The sequence below is a fragment of the Oncorhynchus keta genome, chromosome 13 (genome assembly GCF_023373465.1).
Source record: "Oncorhynchus keta strain PuntledgeMale-10-30-2019 chromosome 13, Oket_V2, whole genome shotgun sequence".
NCBI lineage: Eukaryota > Metazoa > Chordata > Actinopteri > Salmoniformes > Salmonidae > Oncorhynchus > Oncorhynchus keta.
In genome coordinates, this window is record NC_068433.1 from 29,729,215 (window position 1) to 29,751,185 (window position 21,971).

Consider the following 21,971-nt stretch of genomic DNA (forward strand, 5'->3'; position numbering starts at 1 on the left):
TGGATTTGAGTCGTTTATTTACAAAAACAGAAAAGCAGGTACATGAACAAATAACAGTCACACAGGATTGAATTGATGGGTCATACAAATGCTGTATACGGAGGAGGAGACCTGGCAGTGGTTCTACCGGACACCAGTCTTGGGGTCAATTTCATTTCAATTCAGGAATTACACTGAACATCTCATTCCAATTATCTTCAACGCTCAATAAGGAACATTGGGAAATGGAATTTGGTTTACGTTATGAATTGACTGGAATTGAAATGGAAATGACCCCAAACCTGCCAGACACTTATTTACATCATCATTTAAAGGAAAATAAAACAACCGTGATAATTGATGGTTTTGTGGTCATGAAAGAGTGGTTCCTCATGGTTTAAAATCTGAGCCCTGTCAGTCTCGTTCTACTTGGTCCTCTCTTCCCTTACCATTTCCGCTCTGTGTGATTTTGTTGGTCTAAAACTTGAACTCTTTGTATTTCTTGGCACCACTTCGTGTGTCTTGGGGCTGGGCCTTCCTCTTCTTTTGCTGTGGGAGAGAGAAAGAGAAATGAGAGTGCGAGAAAAAAACAAGTTGTCAATATTGTCATACAACAGTGAAAAGACTACTCCCCCCCCCTTCTACTAACCCCCTATCCCGGCACAACATGTTGACATAGGTCTCTCTCTCATTATCTCTACAGGGCTGATAAGAGAGAGAGAGGAAGGAGGGAGATAGCTGTGCATGTGCACGCCCCTTTCAAATACTGATATTACAGGAGGATGGCCATATTCACAAGCATAGAGAACATTTTTTTAAAGCAAGGCCTTGCAATATTAGTTATTATGAAAGTACATTTTTAAAAACATTGGATTCCTGGAGCTAAATTTGTAATAGGGATTAAGGTGTTGAAATCACTCATACCAGTAGATAATAAAAATGTCCCTCTAGTCTTCCCATCTAGTGTTTGTTTTGGCTTCCTTTTGAACTGAAAACTGGTAATACAAACACTCTTGACCTCAGCAAGGCTCTAGTGGTCTAATACATTTCGAAAACCGAGAATAAGATTTCGAGTACGCTAGCCTGCAGTCGCTCCCACCTCTCACCTTCTGTTTGGCGGCGTGCTCGGCCACCATGTCGCTGAAGTCCTCCTTCTCCACCTGGGCCTCCTGGTTCCTGACATGCTCTTCGTACTTCTGGGTCATGGCCATTGGGTCCAGCTCCAACTCTTCTGGGGCCAGGGCTACCTCCACCCCCTGGGACTCCTGGCCTCCACCCGCCTTACGACCAGCCATCGCCTGGAGAGGGATAAAGAGAGAGCGAGAAGGGGGTTCAAACAAAAGACAATCTGAAATGGCAGTGGCACCCTAATTCCCTAGTGTGTGTGTGTGTGTGTGTGTGGTACAACTGCGTCCAAATGGTTTGGAGACCTGGCCAAAAGTAGTTCACTATAGATTGGGTGCTGATTCAGGCGCAGTCGTAGTGCGTGTGTGTGCGTATGATCCTGAGGATGGATGAAGATGTGTTGACTACGCAATGCATTAGTGTACAGTATGTATCAAAGCTGGCATGAAAGCAGACGTGGTTCTTACCCCCGATACATCGTAGATGTGTGTGGATGCCATCATGGCTGCCCCTCCAGAGCCCGTTCTCCTCTCTGGGAGCACCGTGAACAGCTGAGGAGTCTCATTCCTACACATCATTCAGCAGAAATAAATCACCAGAAGATACAAACCCACACACTCACAGCCTAGGTAGCACAACACACACAATAGAGAATACACACACAGCTTAAGTATGGCCACGCACTCACCCGTCCATGGCCTCCTCAATCTTCTTCTTCCTCAGCTCGATGAGCTCTGGAGTCTCCATACCAGCAGGCACTGACGAGAAGCCTCCTGGGGTGATCAGACCACTGGGGGAAGAGGCATATACAAAACACACACAGGGCTGGAGTTGGAACACTGATCAAGGTACTCAAGTCAACCAAATGCAAAATGTCATTCCGTGCGACCAAAGGCCAATTGATCCAACAGTATAAAGAGACTGGTTCAGTTCAAGTCAATGTCAACTTGTGTTTCAAACGTCCAGTAAACAACATGTGAATGTCTACCTGTCTGCCGGTGTGAAGAAGCCGGTTTCGTCTGGTTTCTCCTCGTCGCTCTCATCTTCCTCCTCTTCCTCTGAAGACTCCTCATCTGAAGGCTCCAGCTCTCCCCACGGCGTACGATCTACCTCCTCCTCCTCAGCCTTAGCCTACACAGAGAGAGAGAGAGAGAGAGACACACACACACACACACACACATTAGGGCACCAGTCAATACACCAATAGATTAAAAGCAGACTGGTTGTATGATATAGGCACATGTGGTAGAGTGTAGGGAAGTTTGGTGTACGGTAAATATTAGGGGTATGAGGCTCGATTGTAGGTTATCCATCAGTGTATGAGGAGGATCTAACCTGGAAGTCTCCTGCGTTAGTCCCGAACACATCACCGTACAGAGGCTTGCCTGTCTCATCTACAGGAGGCTTCCCCCAACCACCAGCGTGGTAACCAAACGAACAGCTCTGAGAGGAGGGAGAGAGCGAGAGCGGAGGAGGGGGAGTTAATCGTCTGTAATGAGCTTCACGACACTGCAACATTTCAACACAGTGTTAATACTTTTGTAACAAGTCGGTAAATTGTTAAAAGGTGTGTCTGTTAAAGTCGGGCTTACCTCTGGGATGGGTGAGTTGAGTCCAGGGATCTTGAGGTTGGGATAGGAGGGAGGGGGGCCGTATCTCTGCATGGCGATCAGCCAGGGAGGGGGCACCTTGTGGGAGTTCTGCACAGAGAGGGGATGGTGAAGCAATTTTAGTGACAAGACCATTGTGTATCAGTGTCATTCTGCTCTCAAAAAGACGATCATCAATACAATTATTTTCGTCAAATCAAATAAAGCACAACTATAAAGCTGCCCAGCAACAATAAAGTTAGTGGCGAGATAACAATAAAATGAAGTAGCGGTGGTGAGGATGAGGATGAAGATTAACTCACCGGTCCAACCGGCATGCCCAGAGCGATACGCAGTTCATCTGACAGATCGCCTGGTTTCTTCTCCTTCAGCCTCGTCTCAAACTCTTTACCCTGAAAGAGAGAGAAAGGTCAGTGTGAGAAACAGAAACCTACCAGAGCAGTCCACTGACAACCAGGACTTCATTCAAGAACAAGGAACTATTGAAGGAAACCCAAAATCAACCACATAGGAGAGCTGGGGCCATACGGACAAAAATCCATATCGCGATAAATTCCCTAAATGTATGGGATATTGATAAATAGAATGGTAAGTTTATAACATTCATGTGCTAGGGAAGTGAATTTCAAATAATTCACTATTTTAAATAATATCATGATATTTTGGGGGGATATCCGGATAGTTGAAAGAGATGGATTAGCTGACAATGTCACACACAAAAACCGATGCGCATGCTTCAATGGTGCAGAGGTCCGTGATTTGTTATGATTCTGGATGGCCAGATGGCTACGAACAATGATAAGAAACTGCCATGCTGGGGAATCGTAAGGGACTCGTTTCAGCTAGGCCGTCATTGTAAATAAGAATTTGTTCATAACTGACTTACCTAGTTAAATAAAGGTTAAATAAATAAATAAAAGCTCATTTCATCTTGTTCTTGATACCATGTCTTGTTTTGAGGTGTATTGACTGATTTCATGTCAATGCTAATATGGAAAAAAATGTGCTAGCTAACTAACCAACAACTGTAATGATGTATTTGAGACAAGAAGTGCTCTTTGTGCAAATGTATTTATGTTTTCAATAATCATAGAATATAGTTTACATGTTGTCAACCATCTAAGCCAACCGTGTGTTTTTCCCCATAGTTGCGCACACATCGGATTTGTTGCTAAACAACCAACCTGTCTATACATGTAAAACTAATCAAATTTGTTTAAACTTGGGAATGCTACCTGTCCCAATGCATAGTGCCAACTGTAAAGTTTGGTGGAGGAGGAATAATGATCTGGGATTGTTCTCATGGTTTGGGCTAGACCCCTAGTTCCAGTGAAGTGAAATCTTAACGTGACAGCATACAATGACATTCTAGACAAACACCTTTGGGATGAATTGGTACGCAGACTGCGAGCCAGGCCTAATCGCCCAACATCAGTGCCCGACCTCACTAATGCTCGTGGCCGAATGGAAGCAAGTCCCCGCAGCAATGTTCCAACATCTAGTAGAAAGCCATCCCAAAAGAGTGGCGGCTGTTATAGCAGCAAAGGGGGGACCAACTCCATATTAATGCCCATGATTTTGGAATGAGTTGTTCGACAAGCAGGTGCCCACATACTTTTGGTGTAGTATATCTACCTCGTAGTATAGGTCTCCATGGATGGAGAGTTTAGGCTTCATCTGCCACTTGAAGAAGGCGTCGTGGAGCTTCTGGTAGTCAATGTCGATCTTGCCCATCTTGGGACGAACCTTCTCCCTCATCTTGGTCTTCATGGTCTTGGCATCCTCCTGTGAACAGGAGTGTTGAAGAGTTTACACAGGATAAAACAGATGCATATTAGTTTGTGTCCTACTACAATAGAAATACATTAGGGTTCCCCAACTGGAGGCCCGCGGGCCGAATTTGGCACGCAGGTGATTTTATTTGGCCCCTCGAGTTTATTTTACTTTTTGGGGGACTATAAAAACACTAGCAAATCAGTTCCAATTGATTTTCATTTTGGAAATCTGTTCCAAAGTATAATAAGATACACTGTATGTGATCAAAAGCGGCACATGCCCCATCAGATTTGTCTTGTTGTTTTTCTGTAATACTACTAGCCACCTAGCAATTGTATAAAGTTGGTTTCAGACAGGTTCCCAATCTCCCAACCTCAATTAGCTACCAAGAAGCCAATTTCAGGCTATCAATCAAGTTAAAGTAGCTAGCTTGTCTAATTATCTTAGCTGGCATGCCTGCTGGCAAGGTTGGTAGACTTTAGAAAAGCAACTAATTACTAAATGTACTGAATGAGACTCGCATTCCTTTCAATCTTTTACCCCGATTTTAGCAGAGATTAAAATAACCACCAATCAGGAGGATACAGACAGCTCAAGAGGTATGCCTAGATGTGCAGAAAATTCTCTTTTTTTAACGTGATCTTATACAAACACAAGCAAGGTTTGAAATTACTATGTTTTAGTCTAATTTTATATCTGTGCTTCTTGCCGTCAACAAATTTGTAATTATGTTCTGGCCCCCTGACCATCCATCCGCTCAAGAAAAATCTAGTTGATGATCCCCGAAATACATGGTCCTTCCGTACTAAGTAATCACAGATAAAAGCAATGCCCCAACCACATTCTTACACCTATCTAGTCATGATGGATCCTTGTTAACCTCAAAGAGGAAAGCATTCAAACATGAGTACATCCCAAAATGGACCCACTTATATTGCCACCAGCTTGTGGCCCCCTGTACCCACTCAACCCCAACCAGTCACCCACCTTCTCCTGCAGAGCCTCTCTCATCTCCTGGATGCCCGTCCTCTTGATGAACTCTGGCAGCTCAAACGGGGGCTTCTCTATACCCCTCTTGCCCTGGAGGTACTTCCTCTTGAAGCACCAGTGTCGGGGTACGGGGACCGTGTTCCTGGTTGCCTTCAGGTGTACCAGCAGCTTGGGCTCCTGGGCCGTCACATCGTGCATCTCCACCACGTCGGGCCGCGCCACCAACTGGAGAGGAGGAGAGAGGGAGGGGGATGACAGGAGAGAAGGGAGCGAAAAGAGAGGTAATAAAGTTGGGATGTCACATGCTGACTAGACTTGGGACTCGCATGCGCTATCGCTCGCTTGTTAATTTTGTCCATTCACGATCAGGACACGCAGGTGGAAATATCAAAACTAACTCTGAACCAACGATATACATTTGGGGACAGGTCGAATCGCATTAAACATTCATGCCATTTAGCTAGCTTGCAGTAGCTAGCTTGCAGTTGTAGCTAATTTGTCCTGGGATATTATTTATTTAGGACCTTGTGTTATTTAACACAAGGTCCTCTACTCCAACAATCCACAGAGAAAAGGGTAAACCTAGTAAGATTCTAGTAATCTTCTGACTTTATATGGCGGTTGGCAACCAACTTTTATTTAAATTTTTTAAATTGTACCTTTATTTCACTAGGCAAGTCAGTTAAGAACAAATTCTTATTTTCAATGACGGCTAGGAACAGTGGGTTAACTGCCTTGTTCAGGGGCAGAAAGATTTTAACCTTGTCAGCTCGAGGATTCGATCGGTTACTAGTCCAACGCTCTAACCACTAGGCTACCTGCCGCCCCAACTTTAAGGTGCATTATAACCCCCGACTGGAGTGTGGACCTCAGTTCAGCTTTCAATCACCCACGTGGGTATATGCTTCTAAAAACCAATAACAAGATGGGAGAGGCAGGACTATTTTAGCGCCTGGCTACGCAGATGCTCGTTGACGTGTGCGAGCGGTTTGGTTGAAATTAATGAATAACATGTATGTGTCATTTTTTGGGGTGTGGTCAGCATGTCAGATGATCCCGCAGGTGAAGAAGCCGGATGTGGAGGTCCTGGGCTGGCGTGGTTAAACATGGTCTGCGGTTGTAAGGCCGGTTGGACGTACTGCCAAATTATCTAAAACGATGTTGGAGGCGGCTTATGGTAGAGAAATGAACATTAAATTATCTGACAACAGCTTTGGTGGACATTCCTGCAGTCAGCATACCAATTGCATGCTCCCTCAAATCTTGTGATATCTGTGGCATTGTGTTGTGTGACAAAACTGCACATTTTAGAGTGCTGTTATTGTCCCAGCACAAGGTGCATCTTTGTAATGATCATGCTGTTTAATCATCTTCTTGATATGCCACACCTGTCAGGACAGGTACATTAGAGTAATGTAATGATGGACTGTCATTTCTCTTTGCTTATTTGCACTGTTCTTGCCATAATATGGACTTGGTATTTTACCAAATAGGGCTATCTTCTGTATACCAACCCTACCTTGTCACAACACAACTGATTGGCACAAATGCATTAAGAAGGAAGGAAAGAAAATCCACAAATTAACTTTTAACAGGCACACCTGCTAATTAAAATGCATTCCAGGTGACTACCTCATGAAGCTGGTTGAGAGAATGCCAAGAGTGTGGAAAGCTGTCATCAAGGCAAAGGCTGGCTACTTTGAAGAATCTCAAATATAAAATATATTTTGATTTGTTTAACACTTTTTTGGTTACTACATGATTCCATGTGTTATTTCATAGTTTTTGATATCTTCACTATTATTCTACAATGTAGAAAAATACAAATAAAGAAAAACCCTTGAACGAGTAGGTGTGTCCAAACTTTTGACTGGTACCAGCTAGATCTCATAACCACTATGTTATAAGAAAGTGGTTTACCTGTTTGAGTTCAGCCACAGTCAGTCTGTTCATCCTTCTCAGCTTCTTCTTAGACAGCTTGGGAACATCTGTTCTGATCTCCTGTACACAGAGAGAGAGACAGAATGAGACAGAGAGACAGAATGAGACAGAGAGAGAGAGAGCGAGAGATGGAGAAAGAGGAGCAAGGAGGACTTCAATGGTCAACAGTTCCAAAGAAGGAGTAATTGACAACATGAACAGGAAGACACTATCCCCCATGTCCCAATCCTCTAACTTTCTCCCTGAAAGTGCACTACTTAGGGCAGTAGCCTAGATAATTGAGACACTGAACAGTCCTGCTTGAGATTTTGTCTTCTTCATCCAAGCCAAGGAATGAAGAAACCATAGGATAGACGAATACTAACGTCATCACTGTCATCGCTGTCTTTTGTCTCCTCCTCGAACCCCTTCTTCTTAAACATGGTAGGAGCCTCCTTTTTCTCCGGCTCCTTCTCTTTCTCTTTCTTCACATCGTCAGTCAGCTGAGGGATGAAAAACAAAACAAAAAAAACAGTGAGAGGGACGGAGACAAAGCGGGTTAAGTGAAGCAATTTACTGAACACTCAAACAGAAAACCAATATCCAAATTGAACAACAGTATATTGTATTTCATAAGTGGTCATCAAAATGGTAAACAGTAAGGCCAAGGAGATTGCGGACAAATGTGTAGGATGTTTTGACTGATCATTTGTTAATTCGTTATGAATAAACAAATGATCAAAACGGAGCAGGCTCTCACCTTGAAGGCCTCAAAGATCCTCTTGAAGAAGATGAAGTTAGGATCGTAGATCTCCGGTTCCTCAGTGATGTACTCGATCTCCACCTCGTGCTCTTTCTCCTTCCCTCCATCCTCCTCCTTCTTCTCCACCGCCTGCTCCCTCTTCTCCTGCACACGCCTTTTCTTGTTCTTCTTCTTGCGGTTCCTGCGCTTGCGGTTTTTCTGAGAAGGGAAGAGAGATAATGTCAGGAAATAGCACCATTTCTTAATCCGCACACCAACTCAGTGGCCTTGTGGTTAGAGCAGGGGTGTCAAACATACGGCCCGCGGGCCGGAACCGGCCCCCAAGGAGGTTCGATCAGGCCCGCAGGATAATTTGAAAGTGGAAAAAATGCATAAAAGACATGGAATTAATATTTTTAATTCGCTGCAATTCATGGATTATCCGCTAAGGGGCGCACTCTTTCCATCAGAGTAGAAGACAAGCCGCATCACTGAGACAGACTGAAAACAGCAGACGGTATCAATGCGCCATCTGCTGCTTGTTACGACGTTGTTAATACCTTGGTCTCTACCTCTCCGCTACACCCTCATTAGCCAAAATGTCGTTATCCAAACGGAGAAAAGTAGATAAGGAGTGTAGAATTTTCAAAGAAAAATGGACCACGTCCTATTTATTTACAGAGATGCACGGAAAACCTTTGTGCTTGGTGTGTTTGCAACAAGTTTCGGTATTGAAGGAATATAATATTCGACGCCACTACGAGACTCATCACAGCGAAAAATATGACGGCTTGCAAGGACAACTGAGAAGAGATAAGATTAACGAATTGCTGGCGGGTCTGAGGAAACAGCAGTCAACTTTCATCCAGAGCCGAGAAGTCAGTGAAGCAGCGGTAAAAGCCAGCTACCTAATTGCTAGCGAAATAGCATTAGCATCGAAGCCGTATTCCGACGGTGACTTTGTTAAACGATGCATGATGAAGGCGGCTGAACTTGTATGTCCCGAGAAGCGACAAGCTTTTGCCAATATTAGCCTGACGAGGAATACTATAGCAGAGAGGATTTCGGAACTATCGGCAGATTTAGACAGTCAATTGAAACAGAGAGTCAAGTCATTTATTGCATTTTCCGTGGCAATTGACGAGCACTGACATCACAGACGTGGCCCAACTGGCCATATTTATTCGAGGAGTTGATGAGACATTGACTGTTACTGAAGAGTTTCTTGAGTTGGTGCCAATGATGGACACCACAACAGCCGAGGACATTTTCGGCTCTGTCCTTGCTGCATTGGACAGAGTTGGAGTGGACTGGTCCCGCGCTGTCAGCCTGGCTACAGACGGCGCGCCATCCATGGTCGGAAAGAAAGCAGGTGTCGCGACAAAGTTCAAAGACAAAGTACAAGCCCTTAATGGAGGAGATCGTTTCTGGACATTTCACTGTATTTTGCACCAGGAGGCATTGTGTTGCAAGTCGCTGAAAATGGACCACGTCATGGAGGTGGTTGTTCGCACTGTAAATTTCATCCGGTCCAGAGGTCTGAACCATCGTCAGTTTGACAAACTTCTCAGCGACAGCAACATTACCCACAGCCTGCCATACCACACTGAAGTGAGATGGTTAAGCCGAGGCGCTGTGCTGAGGCATTTCTTTGATCTACGAGAGGAAATCGGACAGTTCATGGAGAAAAAGGAAAACCGGTGTTGGAATTACAATCTCAGGAATGGCTACGGGACCTTGCATTCTTGGTTGATATTACTGAACACTTGAACAATCTGAACAAAATGTTGCAAGGCCGCAAAAAGTTGTCACACAGTTTTCTGACAACATACATGCATTTAAGTTGAAGCTGACTTTGTGGGAGATGCAACTGGCAAATGGCAACCCTGCTCATTTCCCCTGTCTGAGAGATGTGTGTGTGACCAGACCTGATGCGGACATGAAACGGTACAAAGACAAAATTGCAGGACTACTGCGGGAGTTTGAGAAACGTTTTCAGGTATTTGGTGAACTTGAGACAGAATTTTCAGTTTTTCGCTCACCTTTCACAGTTAAAGCTTCTGATCTGCCGGTCGAAATTCAGCTAGAGATAATTGATTTGCAGTGTGATGCAGATTTGAAGGGCAAATTTGCCTCTGTAGGTCTGGACAGATTTTATCAGTATCTACTACCAGGGTACCCCAAATTAACAGCCCTGGCTGCTAAAATTTTGTGCATGTTTGGGACAACCTACCTTTGTGAACAAATTTTCTCAGTGACGAATATCAATAAAACAAAAATGCGTTCAAGGCTCACAAACAAGCACTTAAATGACATTCTGAAAGTGACAGCTAGTCAGGACATGACACCTGGTGTTGATGCACTTGTACAGGCCAAAATATGCCAAGTTTCAGGTACAAATACAAGTCCAGACTAGACTAACACCTTTAAAATGCTGCCTTAGATACTGTTTGCATTGAAAGAATACAGCTCTGTGAAGATGAATCCTTACTGTGGTGATTTAAAAAAAGTGCACTTTAATGTTAGTCAGCAGCTTCAAAACAAAAGTTGTGTGATGGAATTCTACTGTTCATACAACTCCATAAATTTTCAGTATGTATTGTATGTGTATGTATGTTTCATGTATGAAGTTTACAGATTTACAGGACAGGCGAACACTTTCTTCATTACACATTTAAAATCACTCTCCTTAGTTTGTAAGGTGTACGCAGGGATTACATTTAGATTTTATATGCGTATGTGTAAGTGGTTTAAAATTCCTTTCTTTAAAAGTCTCATTTAATCTTAAAGTGCATTACTATATTTTTCAGTACCAATTAAAGTTTTGTGCCTTTGTACAATCAGTTGCAATGCATATTTGTGAATGATAAAAGTAAATTGCACATTTGTCTAAGGAAATATGAGGTGTTTCATGAAATGTTTTGTAAAGGATAGTTCATTAAATTTCAATATTTTCCTAATGTTCTTGTCTTCTTTACACCAAAACAAAGGAAATACATGATATTTTGGTTATTTATAGCAGAGTATGGTATAATTTTAATGGTCCGGCCCACTTCACATCTCCCTAGGCCGTATGTGGCCCACGATGCGAAATGAGTTTGACACCCCTGGGTTAGAGTGTCCGCCGTAAAATTCTAAGGTTGTGAGCTAAATTCCCTGCTGAGTCGCGTCATTCTGAATTCGCATTGGAGAAGCGCCAAGGTTCTTCCCCTCTGTTGCATTTTGAAAAGGAGGCAAGGAGAGGACGCGAGGAATCAAGAAAATACAATTGAGATTCACCCACAGACAGCAGGAGATAAGTTGTGAATGAGAACAATACTCACATCTTTCTTGGAGAGAGAACTGTCATCCTCTTCCGTCTCAGACAAGACGGGGGCGGAGGAGTTGTTCATCTCCATCTCCTGGCTCTCCTCCTCCTCTTCTTCTTCTGGAAAAGGATAGAAAACACAGAACATTCACTGACCAGTTCAAGCTCCGACAAGGCTCTGAACCCAGATAACAAGAACTAGGACTGCAGTACTTAGAATAAAAAGATACCATCAGGGTTAGAGGTTTGGTTGATGTTAACTTACTGAAAGAAACATTCAATAAATATATGTTATAAATAGAGTTAGCTTACTTTATTTGCTTAAGTCACGATTTTGTCATTTGTTAAGGATTTATGCATAATCCCACTCCAGTGTGTTCTGACCTGTGGGAGCGGTGCTTAGCTGCTCCTGTCTGATCTCCTTTAGTTGGAGAATCTTCTCCAGGGCCTGAGGGATCTTAGGGCCAATGCCCACCTCCTCTCCCTGCCACACCTGTTAAACACACTCACACTAGATTTTCCTGATACTAAACATATCGCATATACATTTCTTCTAAATCTTACACCGAGCAGACTTCTATAGCAGCTGAATTCTTACCTGAGATAACTCACTAAATGAAAACAAGCGTCCAGTTCAATAGACATGGGTATTTGTCCCTTGTGTTTAAAAGCAAAGTAGACCACGACAAACAATATTTACAAGGACAATGTCTATTAGCTCGACGTTGGGTCGTACCTCTCTGGCGTCCTCCCCTGGCGGTGGGGGAACTCTCTGTCTCTGGGTATGCATCATGGACATACCAGGAGGGGGTGGGTTCATTCCACCAGTGTTTATACCAGGAGGGGGTGGGTTCATACCTACAACACAACAAGACCCACATTTTGATTTACACCAACCATGTGGATGTACCGCCGTGTTATGTAAGCAAGAAACAGACGAAAATGGACAGAAACAGGGAGGGACTATCTGGAAATGTCCAATAAGAACGCTTCGTTGTCGTTTTCTGTGGAGAAAACGACCGATCACGGGTTTTGAAGGGCCGATATGGAGAAAAATTGAAAAATGGCCAATAGTTTATGGCGATAATACCTTGAAAATGTGAACATTTTAATCATTTGAACATTTCAATAATTTTATTAACATTTGAATAAATATTCCCATAGAAAGCCATATATGGCTTCAACAAATCGTTTATACAACCATACAATCCATTTGACTTTGTTCTTAACACTATAACTACTTAACATAATGGTACATTTATTGATAAACTGGGTGAAGCAAGATTGTATAGGCCTAATCAGAATACAGGTGAATTCATATTTAAGAGGTCTTCATGGATTGATTTATTGACTCTTTTGGGCTTTTTTCAGTAGTCTATGGGGCAACAGAAGACAATCTGTTGCCCTTTCATTTGAGACCACGTTAGGCCTACTGATAAAGACATTTTTCTTATTTTAAAAAATATATATTTTCAAAAATATGTGTTGTCTCTTTAAGAGACATGACAACACTCCTGTGTCGTGTAACCAAAGTATGTGAGCAGAGCCTGAGCAGAGCCTAGAGAGGAGCTTGCCGAATTTGACTGAAGCGCAGAGCCAGTTTCCCAAAGGATGGAGCAGCGGCTGTCTCGGCCCCTCCAATTTCGCTCCAGTTCCACTTATTTCACGAGATCAGGACATGCATTTGTAGTCTACTTGTGTGCTGCTATACCTCCTTTTGCATTAGCTACAGTCATGGAGTTCGTTAAATATTTTCATAAAGAAACTGAAAAAAACACAGGTGCAAAATCAAGGTGACTCACAAAGATGAGGACCAAGAGCAAGAGCGGGAGAGCGGTGATGTAGTGTCCACTAACGAATCACTGTGGAATCTGAAAAGACACGTACCCCGAAAGCATGATGATGTATTACATGCACATGCTAACAGAAAGGAACGAGATGGGTAGCTAGCTAAGTGTGCCATTGTATTCAAGTATTCATAAACAAAAAATCTGATCTCTTAAATGTTTCCTTCATGTTCGTTCTATTATCTCTACAATAGGGTATCCTTGATTTTGGCTCAATAAGCCTGACATATTACCTCTTTCAAGAGGCTTTCTGTTTTGATAGGGTTATTTTTCCTAAAAAAAAAAACTTTACGCCTACATAAAGAAAAACTCCTCCTCCCCGCCCAGCCTGGCAAGAGTGGGCCGAAGGGTGTTCAGCATCCCGTGGCTCTGCAATCGCAGAGAGGGTATTCTCCGCTACTGGCCTACTCTCCAGGCACCGTCACATGAGCCTGAAGCCACAGACTCTGGCCAAACTTGTGTTTCTAAAAGTGAATTCAAAAGGCACTGTCATGGAGTTCACTACATTTTTTCATAAATAAACTGAAAAAGCGCACAGGTGCAAAATCAAGGTTAATTACTAAGATGAGGAGCCGAATAAAGCATTTTTTCATTTTTATTTAGTTTTAAGTCACGGCCTACATGCGCAATTTATAGACTATGGTGATTTAATACAATTAAATGTTTAAATGCTGAACGCGTAAGGATGTGGAGCGCTAGAGCGGCAAGCAGCGCTCCGTGAGCGAGGAACGGGATTTCCGATGCTCAACTCCGCTCCCATACTCTGCATGTAGTCAGGCAGTTCAGGTCGGCTCAGCAAGAGAAAGACAAGTCATTTAGCTAACTCAGTGAATTAACAACATTTCTGGTAGCGCAGAACAGTTAGTGCCTTTTGAGGTCGGTTCAGTTTCGGTTGAATTACTAAAAATAATCTCGGATTAGATTATTTGGGTTGAATGCTGTAACACCACTGAATAATTTATTAAATGTACTTTAATAAAATATTTCAGTTGTGTATATTACATTTGTTTTATTGATTAATATTATTTAATTCCAATTCATCATCAGCTGTTGCCTATGCGGTCTGACAAAATTACTATTTTGAAGTTCTTCAAAGTAAATAAGGCATACTTTTATTACTGCTGAATACCAACTATCAATAACTTTGTATTTTCAGTTAGAGATACCTCACAAAGCAACAGCTGCTCTCTATATCCCTTCACGAGCATGCATTCTTGTCTCTTCTGTAGCAGGCGTGAAAAATAAACAGACCGGTCAAGCACACTGAACAAAAATATAAACAATATTTAGTGTTGGTCCCATGTTTCATGAGCTGACATAAAAGTTAACAGAAATTTGACATCCCTGTCAGTGAGCATTTCTTCTTTGGCAAGATACTTCATCCACCTGACAGGTGTGGTATATCAAGAAGTTTACTAAACAGCATGATAACCTTGTGCTGGGGACATTAAATGCCACTCTAAAATGTGCAGTTTTGTTACACAAACACAATGCCACAGTTGTCGCAAGTTGAGGGAGAGTACAATTCGCATGCTGACTGCAGGAATGTCCACCAGAGCTGTTGCCAGAGAATTTAATGATAATTTCTCTACCATATGCCGCCACCAACGTTGTTTTAGAGAATTTCGCAATACGTGCACCTGGCCTCACAACCGCAGACCACTTGTATGGCATCATGTGGGCCAGCGGTCTTCTGATGTGAATGTTGTGAACATAGTGCCCTATGGTGGTGGTGGGGTTATGGTATGGGCAGGCATAAGCTATGGACAACGAACACAATTGCATTTTATTGATGGCAATATGAATGCACAAAAATGACGAGACGATATCCTGAGGCCCACTGTGATGCATATCTGTATTCCCAGTCAGGTGAAATCCATAGATTTGGGCCTGATTTATTTATTTATTTCAATTGACTGATTTCCTCATATGAACTGCAACTGTAAATTCACTGAAATTGTTGAATGATGCGTTTATATTTTTTGTTCAGTAGAGATGTGCAATGGATTATGATCATTGTAGTTAATTACCATGTTTTATGCGCTAGACTATGTCAAATATTGGCCTATTGGAAACTACAACTCAACTACATCACACAGTTCAGGCTGGATATGATTTATCTCTAGAGAAACTGTGCAATGCAATGCGCGCATTGAGCTCACAGAAGAAGAAAAAACGAACTAAATGGAATTCAAATAATTGAACCGATGACGCAATTTGTTTTTTTAAACTGAAAATTAACTTACATTTTGGTTAATCGCTCAGCACAAACACAGCTTTAAAGTTAGCATACCTTGCATTAGGGTTTGCATATTAGCAATCACAAATAAAGTTAGTGTAGTGAATTGACGTTACCCAGCATCCCATTCTCATCAACGGGGCTGCAGTGGAGCAGGTGGAGAGCTTCAAGTTCCTTGGTGTCCACATCACCAACAAACTAACATGTCAGGGCACACCGAGACAGTCGTGAAGCGTGCACGACAAAACCTATTCCCCCTCATGAGACTGAAAAGATTTGGCATGGGTCCTCAGATCCTCAAAGGGTTCTACAGCTGCACCATCGCGAGCATCCTGACTGGTTGCATCACTGCCTGATATGGCAACTGCTCGGCCTCCAACCACATGGCACTACAGAGGGTAGTGATAACGGCCCAGTACATCACTGGGGCCAAGCTTCCTGCCATCCAGGACCTCTATACCAGGCGGTGTCAGAGGAAGGCCCTAAAAATGGTCAAAGGCTCCAGCCACCCAAGTCGTAGACTGTTCTCTCTGCTAACGCATGGCAAGCGGTACCAGAGCACCAAGTCTAGGCCCAAGAGGCTTCTACCCCCAAGCCGTAAGATTCCCTAACATCTAGTCAAATGGTTACCCAAACTATTTGCCCCTCCGCCCCACTGCCACTCTCTGTTGTCATCTATGCATAGTCACTTTAATAACTCTACCTACATGTACTCTACCTACCTCAACCGACCGGTGCCCCCGCACATTGACTCTGCACCGGCACCCCCCTGTATATATTGTTATTTTTTAATGCTGCTCTTTAATTACTTGTTACTTTTATCTCTTATTCTTAGCCATATTTTTTTGTTGAAACTGCACTGTTGGTTAGGGGCTTGTAAGTAAGAATTTCACTAAGGTCTACCTACACCTGTTGTATTCGGCACGTGACTAATACAATTTGATTTGATTAGCTAGCAAAAGTTAGCTCTTTGCTGAATGTTGTTTATCTAGCTAGCTACTGGTATGTTGCTTTCAGGGTTTTCGTCAAAATTTTCCGCCGGACTGTGTGACCGGAAAGATTGTAATTGACCTAAACACTAACGCAATTAGGGTGTCCACCCACGGTGAACAAAATCACATTTAGTTAATTGAAAAGCAAAACATTGCCCATTGCGTCTTCCTCCCTGTTATAAATCATAAATTAATATACATATATATATAAAAAAAAAATATTAATATTACGCCTAGAAGAACAAGCCGCCTACACAGTAATAAAACTTCAAAATATAATAAAGTGTATAATATAACTTGAACGACCTGTCCTATAGACTATTTTTATGAATATTTTTTATTAATAAATAACAAAACACAGCTCTTTTACAATACAATCTAGGCCTAAACATTTTAATTAGGCCTAATAAATAACAACATGGCAGTCTATGAAGACCAGGGCTAGCCCGCCCCACTCCCGATGCTAAAGAGGCCACTCTAGGAGGCCATGAAATTAAGAAATTAACAACCTGATATTGGACAATCAAATTCGATATATGCAAATAAACAACATTCGGTAAGGCTGGCTCATGGAGAGAAAGCTTATTTTACAATGGTCCTGTAAAAGAAGGCCCACGCCATGCATTTATGAAAGCACTGGTTACCATAACCAAAATTATCTATTTTTACACTTCTACTGGATGTTAAATAAATGTTATGTTATAATTTGAACTATTGTGGGGTCGTGACTCTTCATGTGTGATACACGTGGCTTATTGATAAACAACTATTATATGCCGTCGGCTGACTAATGATTGAAACTCTCCGATGTGAATAGTTGGCAACGATGTTTCGTTTCCAAGAGCTACTGAATAAGCTGAAATGAAATGCACCAATTTCATATGATAAGCCTACACATAATTACTCTCCTCTCTCAATCCATTCCAAATCTGTATACTATACATGACACAAGGGCGGGATGTGTTGATCTTGCCGAGGGCGTCAGCAGAACTGTTGGGGACTGGGCCTGACGAACGCAATTTGCCTCTTAATTTATTTGCGTTTGCGGTGGACCGTGACCTGCTCAAAGTGAGCCGCTGCTGTTGGGAAGTCAAAACTGTTACAACTCCTTGGAGCAGCGTGCGATGTGCATCAGCCCTGTTACTTTCTCCTCGGGAAAAAAAGTGAAATCTTGAGGCAGTCTACTGTTTTGGAGAAAGAATCCCCTCGGTGGGAACACTGAACACAGAGATAATCAACACAACCGGCGCCAATTTTGCCCAATCGGGGTACACTTATCTGAAGGACCTTGCGTCTTTTGCGCGAGTAAAAATAGAAACTCTTCATTTCCAAGCAGCTTGAGGATTTATTAACCTAAAGTATATTTGACTTTGAAGTTGGAGCACACCACCAATGAATTAAAAGCATTAGATCGCAATCAACAAAAAAAAAAAAACCCTGGTTGCTTTGTAAGGCCCTGGTTGCTTTGTAACCCTGGTTGCTTTGTAAGGCCCTGGTTGCTTTGTAAGGCCCTGGTTGCTTTGTAAGGCCCTGGTTGCTTTGTAAGGGCTGCAGCCTGCATGGACATTGTCTTGCCTAACAGTTAATCAATTATCACTGTAGAGATGTCTACATTCTGTGTGGCATTATTAAAGTGTGCAAAATGTATATGCAGCATGAAAGGTCTAGGAGTGGGTAGCTAGCAAGCAGCCCAGAGGTTCCTCGAGGACAGGCTAACTAGTCAGCAGTGGCGCCGGATTACATGAGTTTCACATGAGAGGCAAGTGTGTTAACATGCTATAAAAGGGGAATATCGGCTTAGCCGATACTCAAGGGCCGATTGCCGGTAACTAAGGGTTAATATCGGCCCGACCAATTACGAGTCGTTCTCTAGCGGTGTGCACTACTGACCTCTCATCATGGGGGGCATCATGCCAGGGGGTCGTGGCCCCGGGTCAGACATCCTGGGCCCTGGTCCTCCATGTTGCATCTTAGCGAGCTCTTGCTGCCTCTCATGCTCCATCATCACTGCCGCCTGACAGAGGGAGGAGAGATGAGGAAGGAAGGAAGAGAGCAGGGAAAGAAGAGAGCAGGGAAGGAAGAGAGCAGGGAAGGAAGAGAGCAGGGAAGGAAGAGAGCAGGGAAGGAAGAGAGCAGGGAAAGAAGAGAGCAGGGAAGGAAGAGAGCAGGGAAGGAAGAGAGCAGGGAAGGAAGAGAGCAGGGAAGGAAGAGAGCAGGGAAGGAAGAGAGCAGGGAAGGAAGAGAGCAGGGAAGGAAGAGAGCAGGGAAAGAAGAGAGCAGGGAAGGAAGAGAGCAGGGAAGGAAGAGAGCAGGGAAGGAAGAGAGCAGGGAAGGAAGAGAGCAGGGAAAGAAGAGAGCAGGGAAGGAAGAGAGCAGGGAAGGAAGAGAGCAGGGAAGGAAGAGAGCAGGGAAGGAAGAGAGCAGGGAAAGAAGAGAGTAGGGAAGGAAGAGAGCAGGGAAGGAAGAGAGCAGGGAAGGAAGAGAGCAGGGAAGGAAGAGAGCAGGGAAAGAAGAGAGCAGGGAAAGAAGAGAGAGAAGGGAGGGGAGAGATGGATGAAGGGAAGAGAGGTAGGGAAGAGCGAGAATTAGAAGATTGATATATTTCAAGCAAGGGACGGTACCATTACAATGTGATTGGTTGTGACACAAAACTACTGATCAATAACAACAAAATAATTTAGATGGGAGAAAGACATGAACAGCCTCCAGCCCTCACCCTCTTCTGCTGCTCCAGAAGCTCCTGCTCCTTCATGTGCTCTTCCATAGCACGGGAATCCCCCTGAACACACACACACACACACACAAAAGGTAAACTTTTGAAACTATTCATCACCAACTGATCAATACCAGAACCCCTCTACAGCCACTGCTTCCATCCCATGCAAGAGAAGACAGACTACCTTACAACTGGGGCCTAGAGTATTTCCTAGTCAGGTAAAACTCAGGGGCCTAGATAAAAAACCCTCTCCGGTGGTTTGGTCTTACCTGCTGCTTGGCCCTCTCCTCATGCTGCATCATCATGGCAGCCCTCTGCTGCACCATCTTCAGCTGGTCCTCCTGGGAGAGGCCAGGGGGCATGCCTGGAGGCTCCATGCCCATATGCATCCCTGGTGGAGGGGGTCCACCCGCCATCATGCTCATCGCCTGGAGCATACCCATACCAGGTGGCATGGGCGGCATGGGCATTGGGGGCATGGGGGGGATGCCTGGCATCTGGGGGACAAATATAGAGGAGGAGGGAAGGGTGGTTGTTGGTAAGGTTGTTTTTGATTTGGGTAAGTCGTAATTCCAGCACCATGTGCCCTAACCAGGAAAACTCCCCTTGTTTTTTACTGGTCAGATCACATGCTAAAGGTAAAACTCCTGGTCCTGTTCATGACAGATTGATCACATGCTGCAGAGTGTATGGCTAAACAATCACAGTAAATGTAAGAATGAGAGGAATTAGATTAGACTGTCTAATAACCTTATAGGGTCGGTTGGTGCTGACCTGCGTGGTCATAGGTTTGTCATCACCCCCTTGGTTGGGCTTGCTGAGCATCATTCCAGTCTGAGTGGGAAAACACAGATGCACACAAAGATAAATGGATCAGATAAACGCATAAGATGCAATACACTCTTCCACTCTCCTCCTCACTAGCACACACCGACCTGCATCATGTATCCCTTGAGCCTGTCCAGCATCTCCTCTCTGGGGCCTAAGGAAGGAGGAAAAGACAACTGTAAACAAACAATGAACAATACAGCTGGGACAACAATGATTTCATTACAAATGGATGAAATGAAAGGTTCATTTATATTGCTGTGTAGTTAAATCAGCCACTTCGAGGAAAGCATCTGCGCATGCGTGACTTGCTAATAGATCATTTATCCTTGATCTGAAAATGTGGTTGGAAGGTTTGGGGGTGCAGCAATTTGTTTTCTTGGAGGGGGGACGTTTTCCCCCGTGCTGCAGATGGCTATATAGGTCCTATAATACAGGACTATTAAATGTCCAGTGCAATAAGAATATATTTCTACCAGTTTGATATTTTTTTAAATTCCGTTTTTTCAGGGGCTGCTGTACCTCATCAGCCCTACTTCGCGCGGCTGTGGTCGGAGGTGGCGAATTGATGACGCGACACAAATGCGGAGCCTCAGGAGGCCAACTTGAACTTGGTACCGCGTCACTGTTCGCCTCAAATTTTGTACAAATGCGGCGGGCTCAATATAGCTCTGCATTGACGGTAGGTTTTGTATAAACACAAACTTTGACAACTTCCTTCACAACAGCTCTGCGCTGCTGCATGGTCAATCAGATATTTGCATTGGCCGTGCAGCATTTACAGTGATACAGCCTCTGCAGAAGTCAGGGAATTCATACTTCTTGCACTTCGCTGAGCGGCGCAGAGCTAGTGTGAAGAAAGTTGTCAAGGAAGTGAGTTTGTGTTTATACAGGACCTCCCGCCCTCACCTACCCCTCAACCAATCATGTCAATGCCGGACCTATATTGAGCCCTCCACATTGTTACAAAATTTGAGGGGCATGGCAATGCAATACTGAGCTCATTTTTGGGCTCTGCATGCCTCTGGGGCATCGCTATTGCGTCACATTATCCTTACGGCGCCTCCGACCATATTTTCGAATCAAGCATACATTGGCGTTAAATGTGCCTTTTATCAATCAAACACCCAACCAAAACAGCAAGTTAAGATTAGCTGTTAGCTATCAACCAAGATGGCTCACTAACGTTAAGCAAAACACTATGCGTAGAGATGAACTTGTAGCTAATATGTATTGTTTATGTAGATAGCGAGCGAGTTATGATACCGTTAGTTTGCACTCTCCATTACTTTCACGAGGGCCTGCTAGCTAACTTTGCCGCGGATGTACATATGTATGGATAGCATGTTAGCGGCTAGCTACTGCTACACACAATTCATTCAATTCAAAGCTTGCTTCTAATCATACCCATGTTAGGTGCGCCTAGCTCGCCTAGCTTGGCTTTAAGCTCCGGATTGCTCCATGTATTCAGGGCCGCTACAGAGCTCCCCAAGTCAGAAGGCATGGGTTCAGTCCCCGGCGGTCCGTCGGAAGCCATGTTGAAATTCAACAGAGCAATGAAACTCTACAGAAACAACAAGACACGAAAACCTGACAAATCTTGCAAACCGGAAAAAGCAGTTGGAGATTCCTGGGTAATGTCGTTTGTTGTAGGAGGTATAATATTATCCATGGGTTTCCAAATTACAACCACTAGGTCGCAGTATTTAATTAAGAAAAACACGATCCTGATTCATTGCCAAAATGACATGCCAATGTGAAGTGAGAGGTAATGTATGCTTGATCCGAGAAATGTGGTCAGAGGCGCTGTATGGATGGTGTGACACAATTGTGGAGTCTTCAGAGGCCAAATTGAGCTCCATACAGGGCGCTGTATGGTCAATCTGTCACCTGCATGGGC

The 21,971-nt window shown here is 43.6% G+C and overlaps 1 protein-coding gene across 2 annotated transcripts; it reads right to left on the reverse strand.

Moving 5' to 3' along the window:
- LOC118375081 (splicing factor 3B subunit 2-like) lies at positions 1–21,717 on the reverse strand. Of its 2 annotated transcripts, none has more exons than XM_052459963.1 (22): positions 21,479–21,717; positions 20,179–20,225; positions 20,018–20,077; positions 19,513–19,740; positions 19,244–19,306; positions 18,418–18,541; positions 12,186–12,307; positions 11,834–11,942; positions 11,466–11,569; positions 8,161–8,361; positions 7,787–7,903; positions 7,401–7,481; positions 5,478–5,705; positions 4,350–4,499; positions 3,017–3,106; positions 2,697–2,804; positions 2,440–2,547; positions 2,093–2,235; positions 1,793–1,894; positions 1,572–1,671; positions 1,086–1,277; positions 1–528 (listed from the first exon to the last, which is right to left on the reverse strand). In XM_052459963.1, the coding sequence occupies exons 1-22, from the start codon at positions 21,606–21,608 to the stop codon at positions 457–459; spliced, it is 2,679 nt and encodes an 892-aa protein (XP_052315923.1). In that variant the 5' UTR covers positions 21,609–21,717; the 3' UTR covers positions 1–456. The 2 variants fall into 2 exon arrangements, with proteins under 2 accessions (XP_052315923.1, XP_052315922.1); XM_052459962.1 differs by having other exon boundaries at positions 19,994–20,077; positions 21,479–21,716.
- Positions 21,718–21,971: the final 254 nt, after the last annotated feature.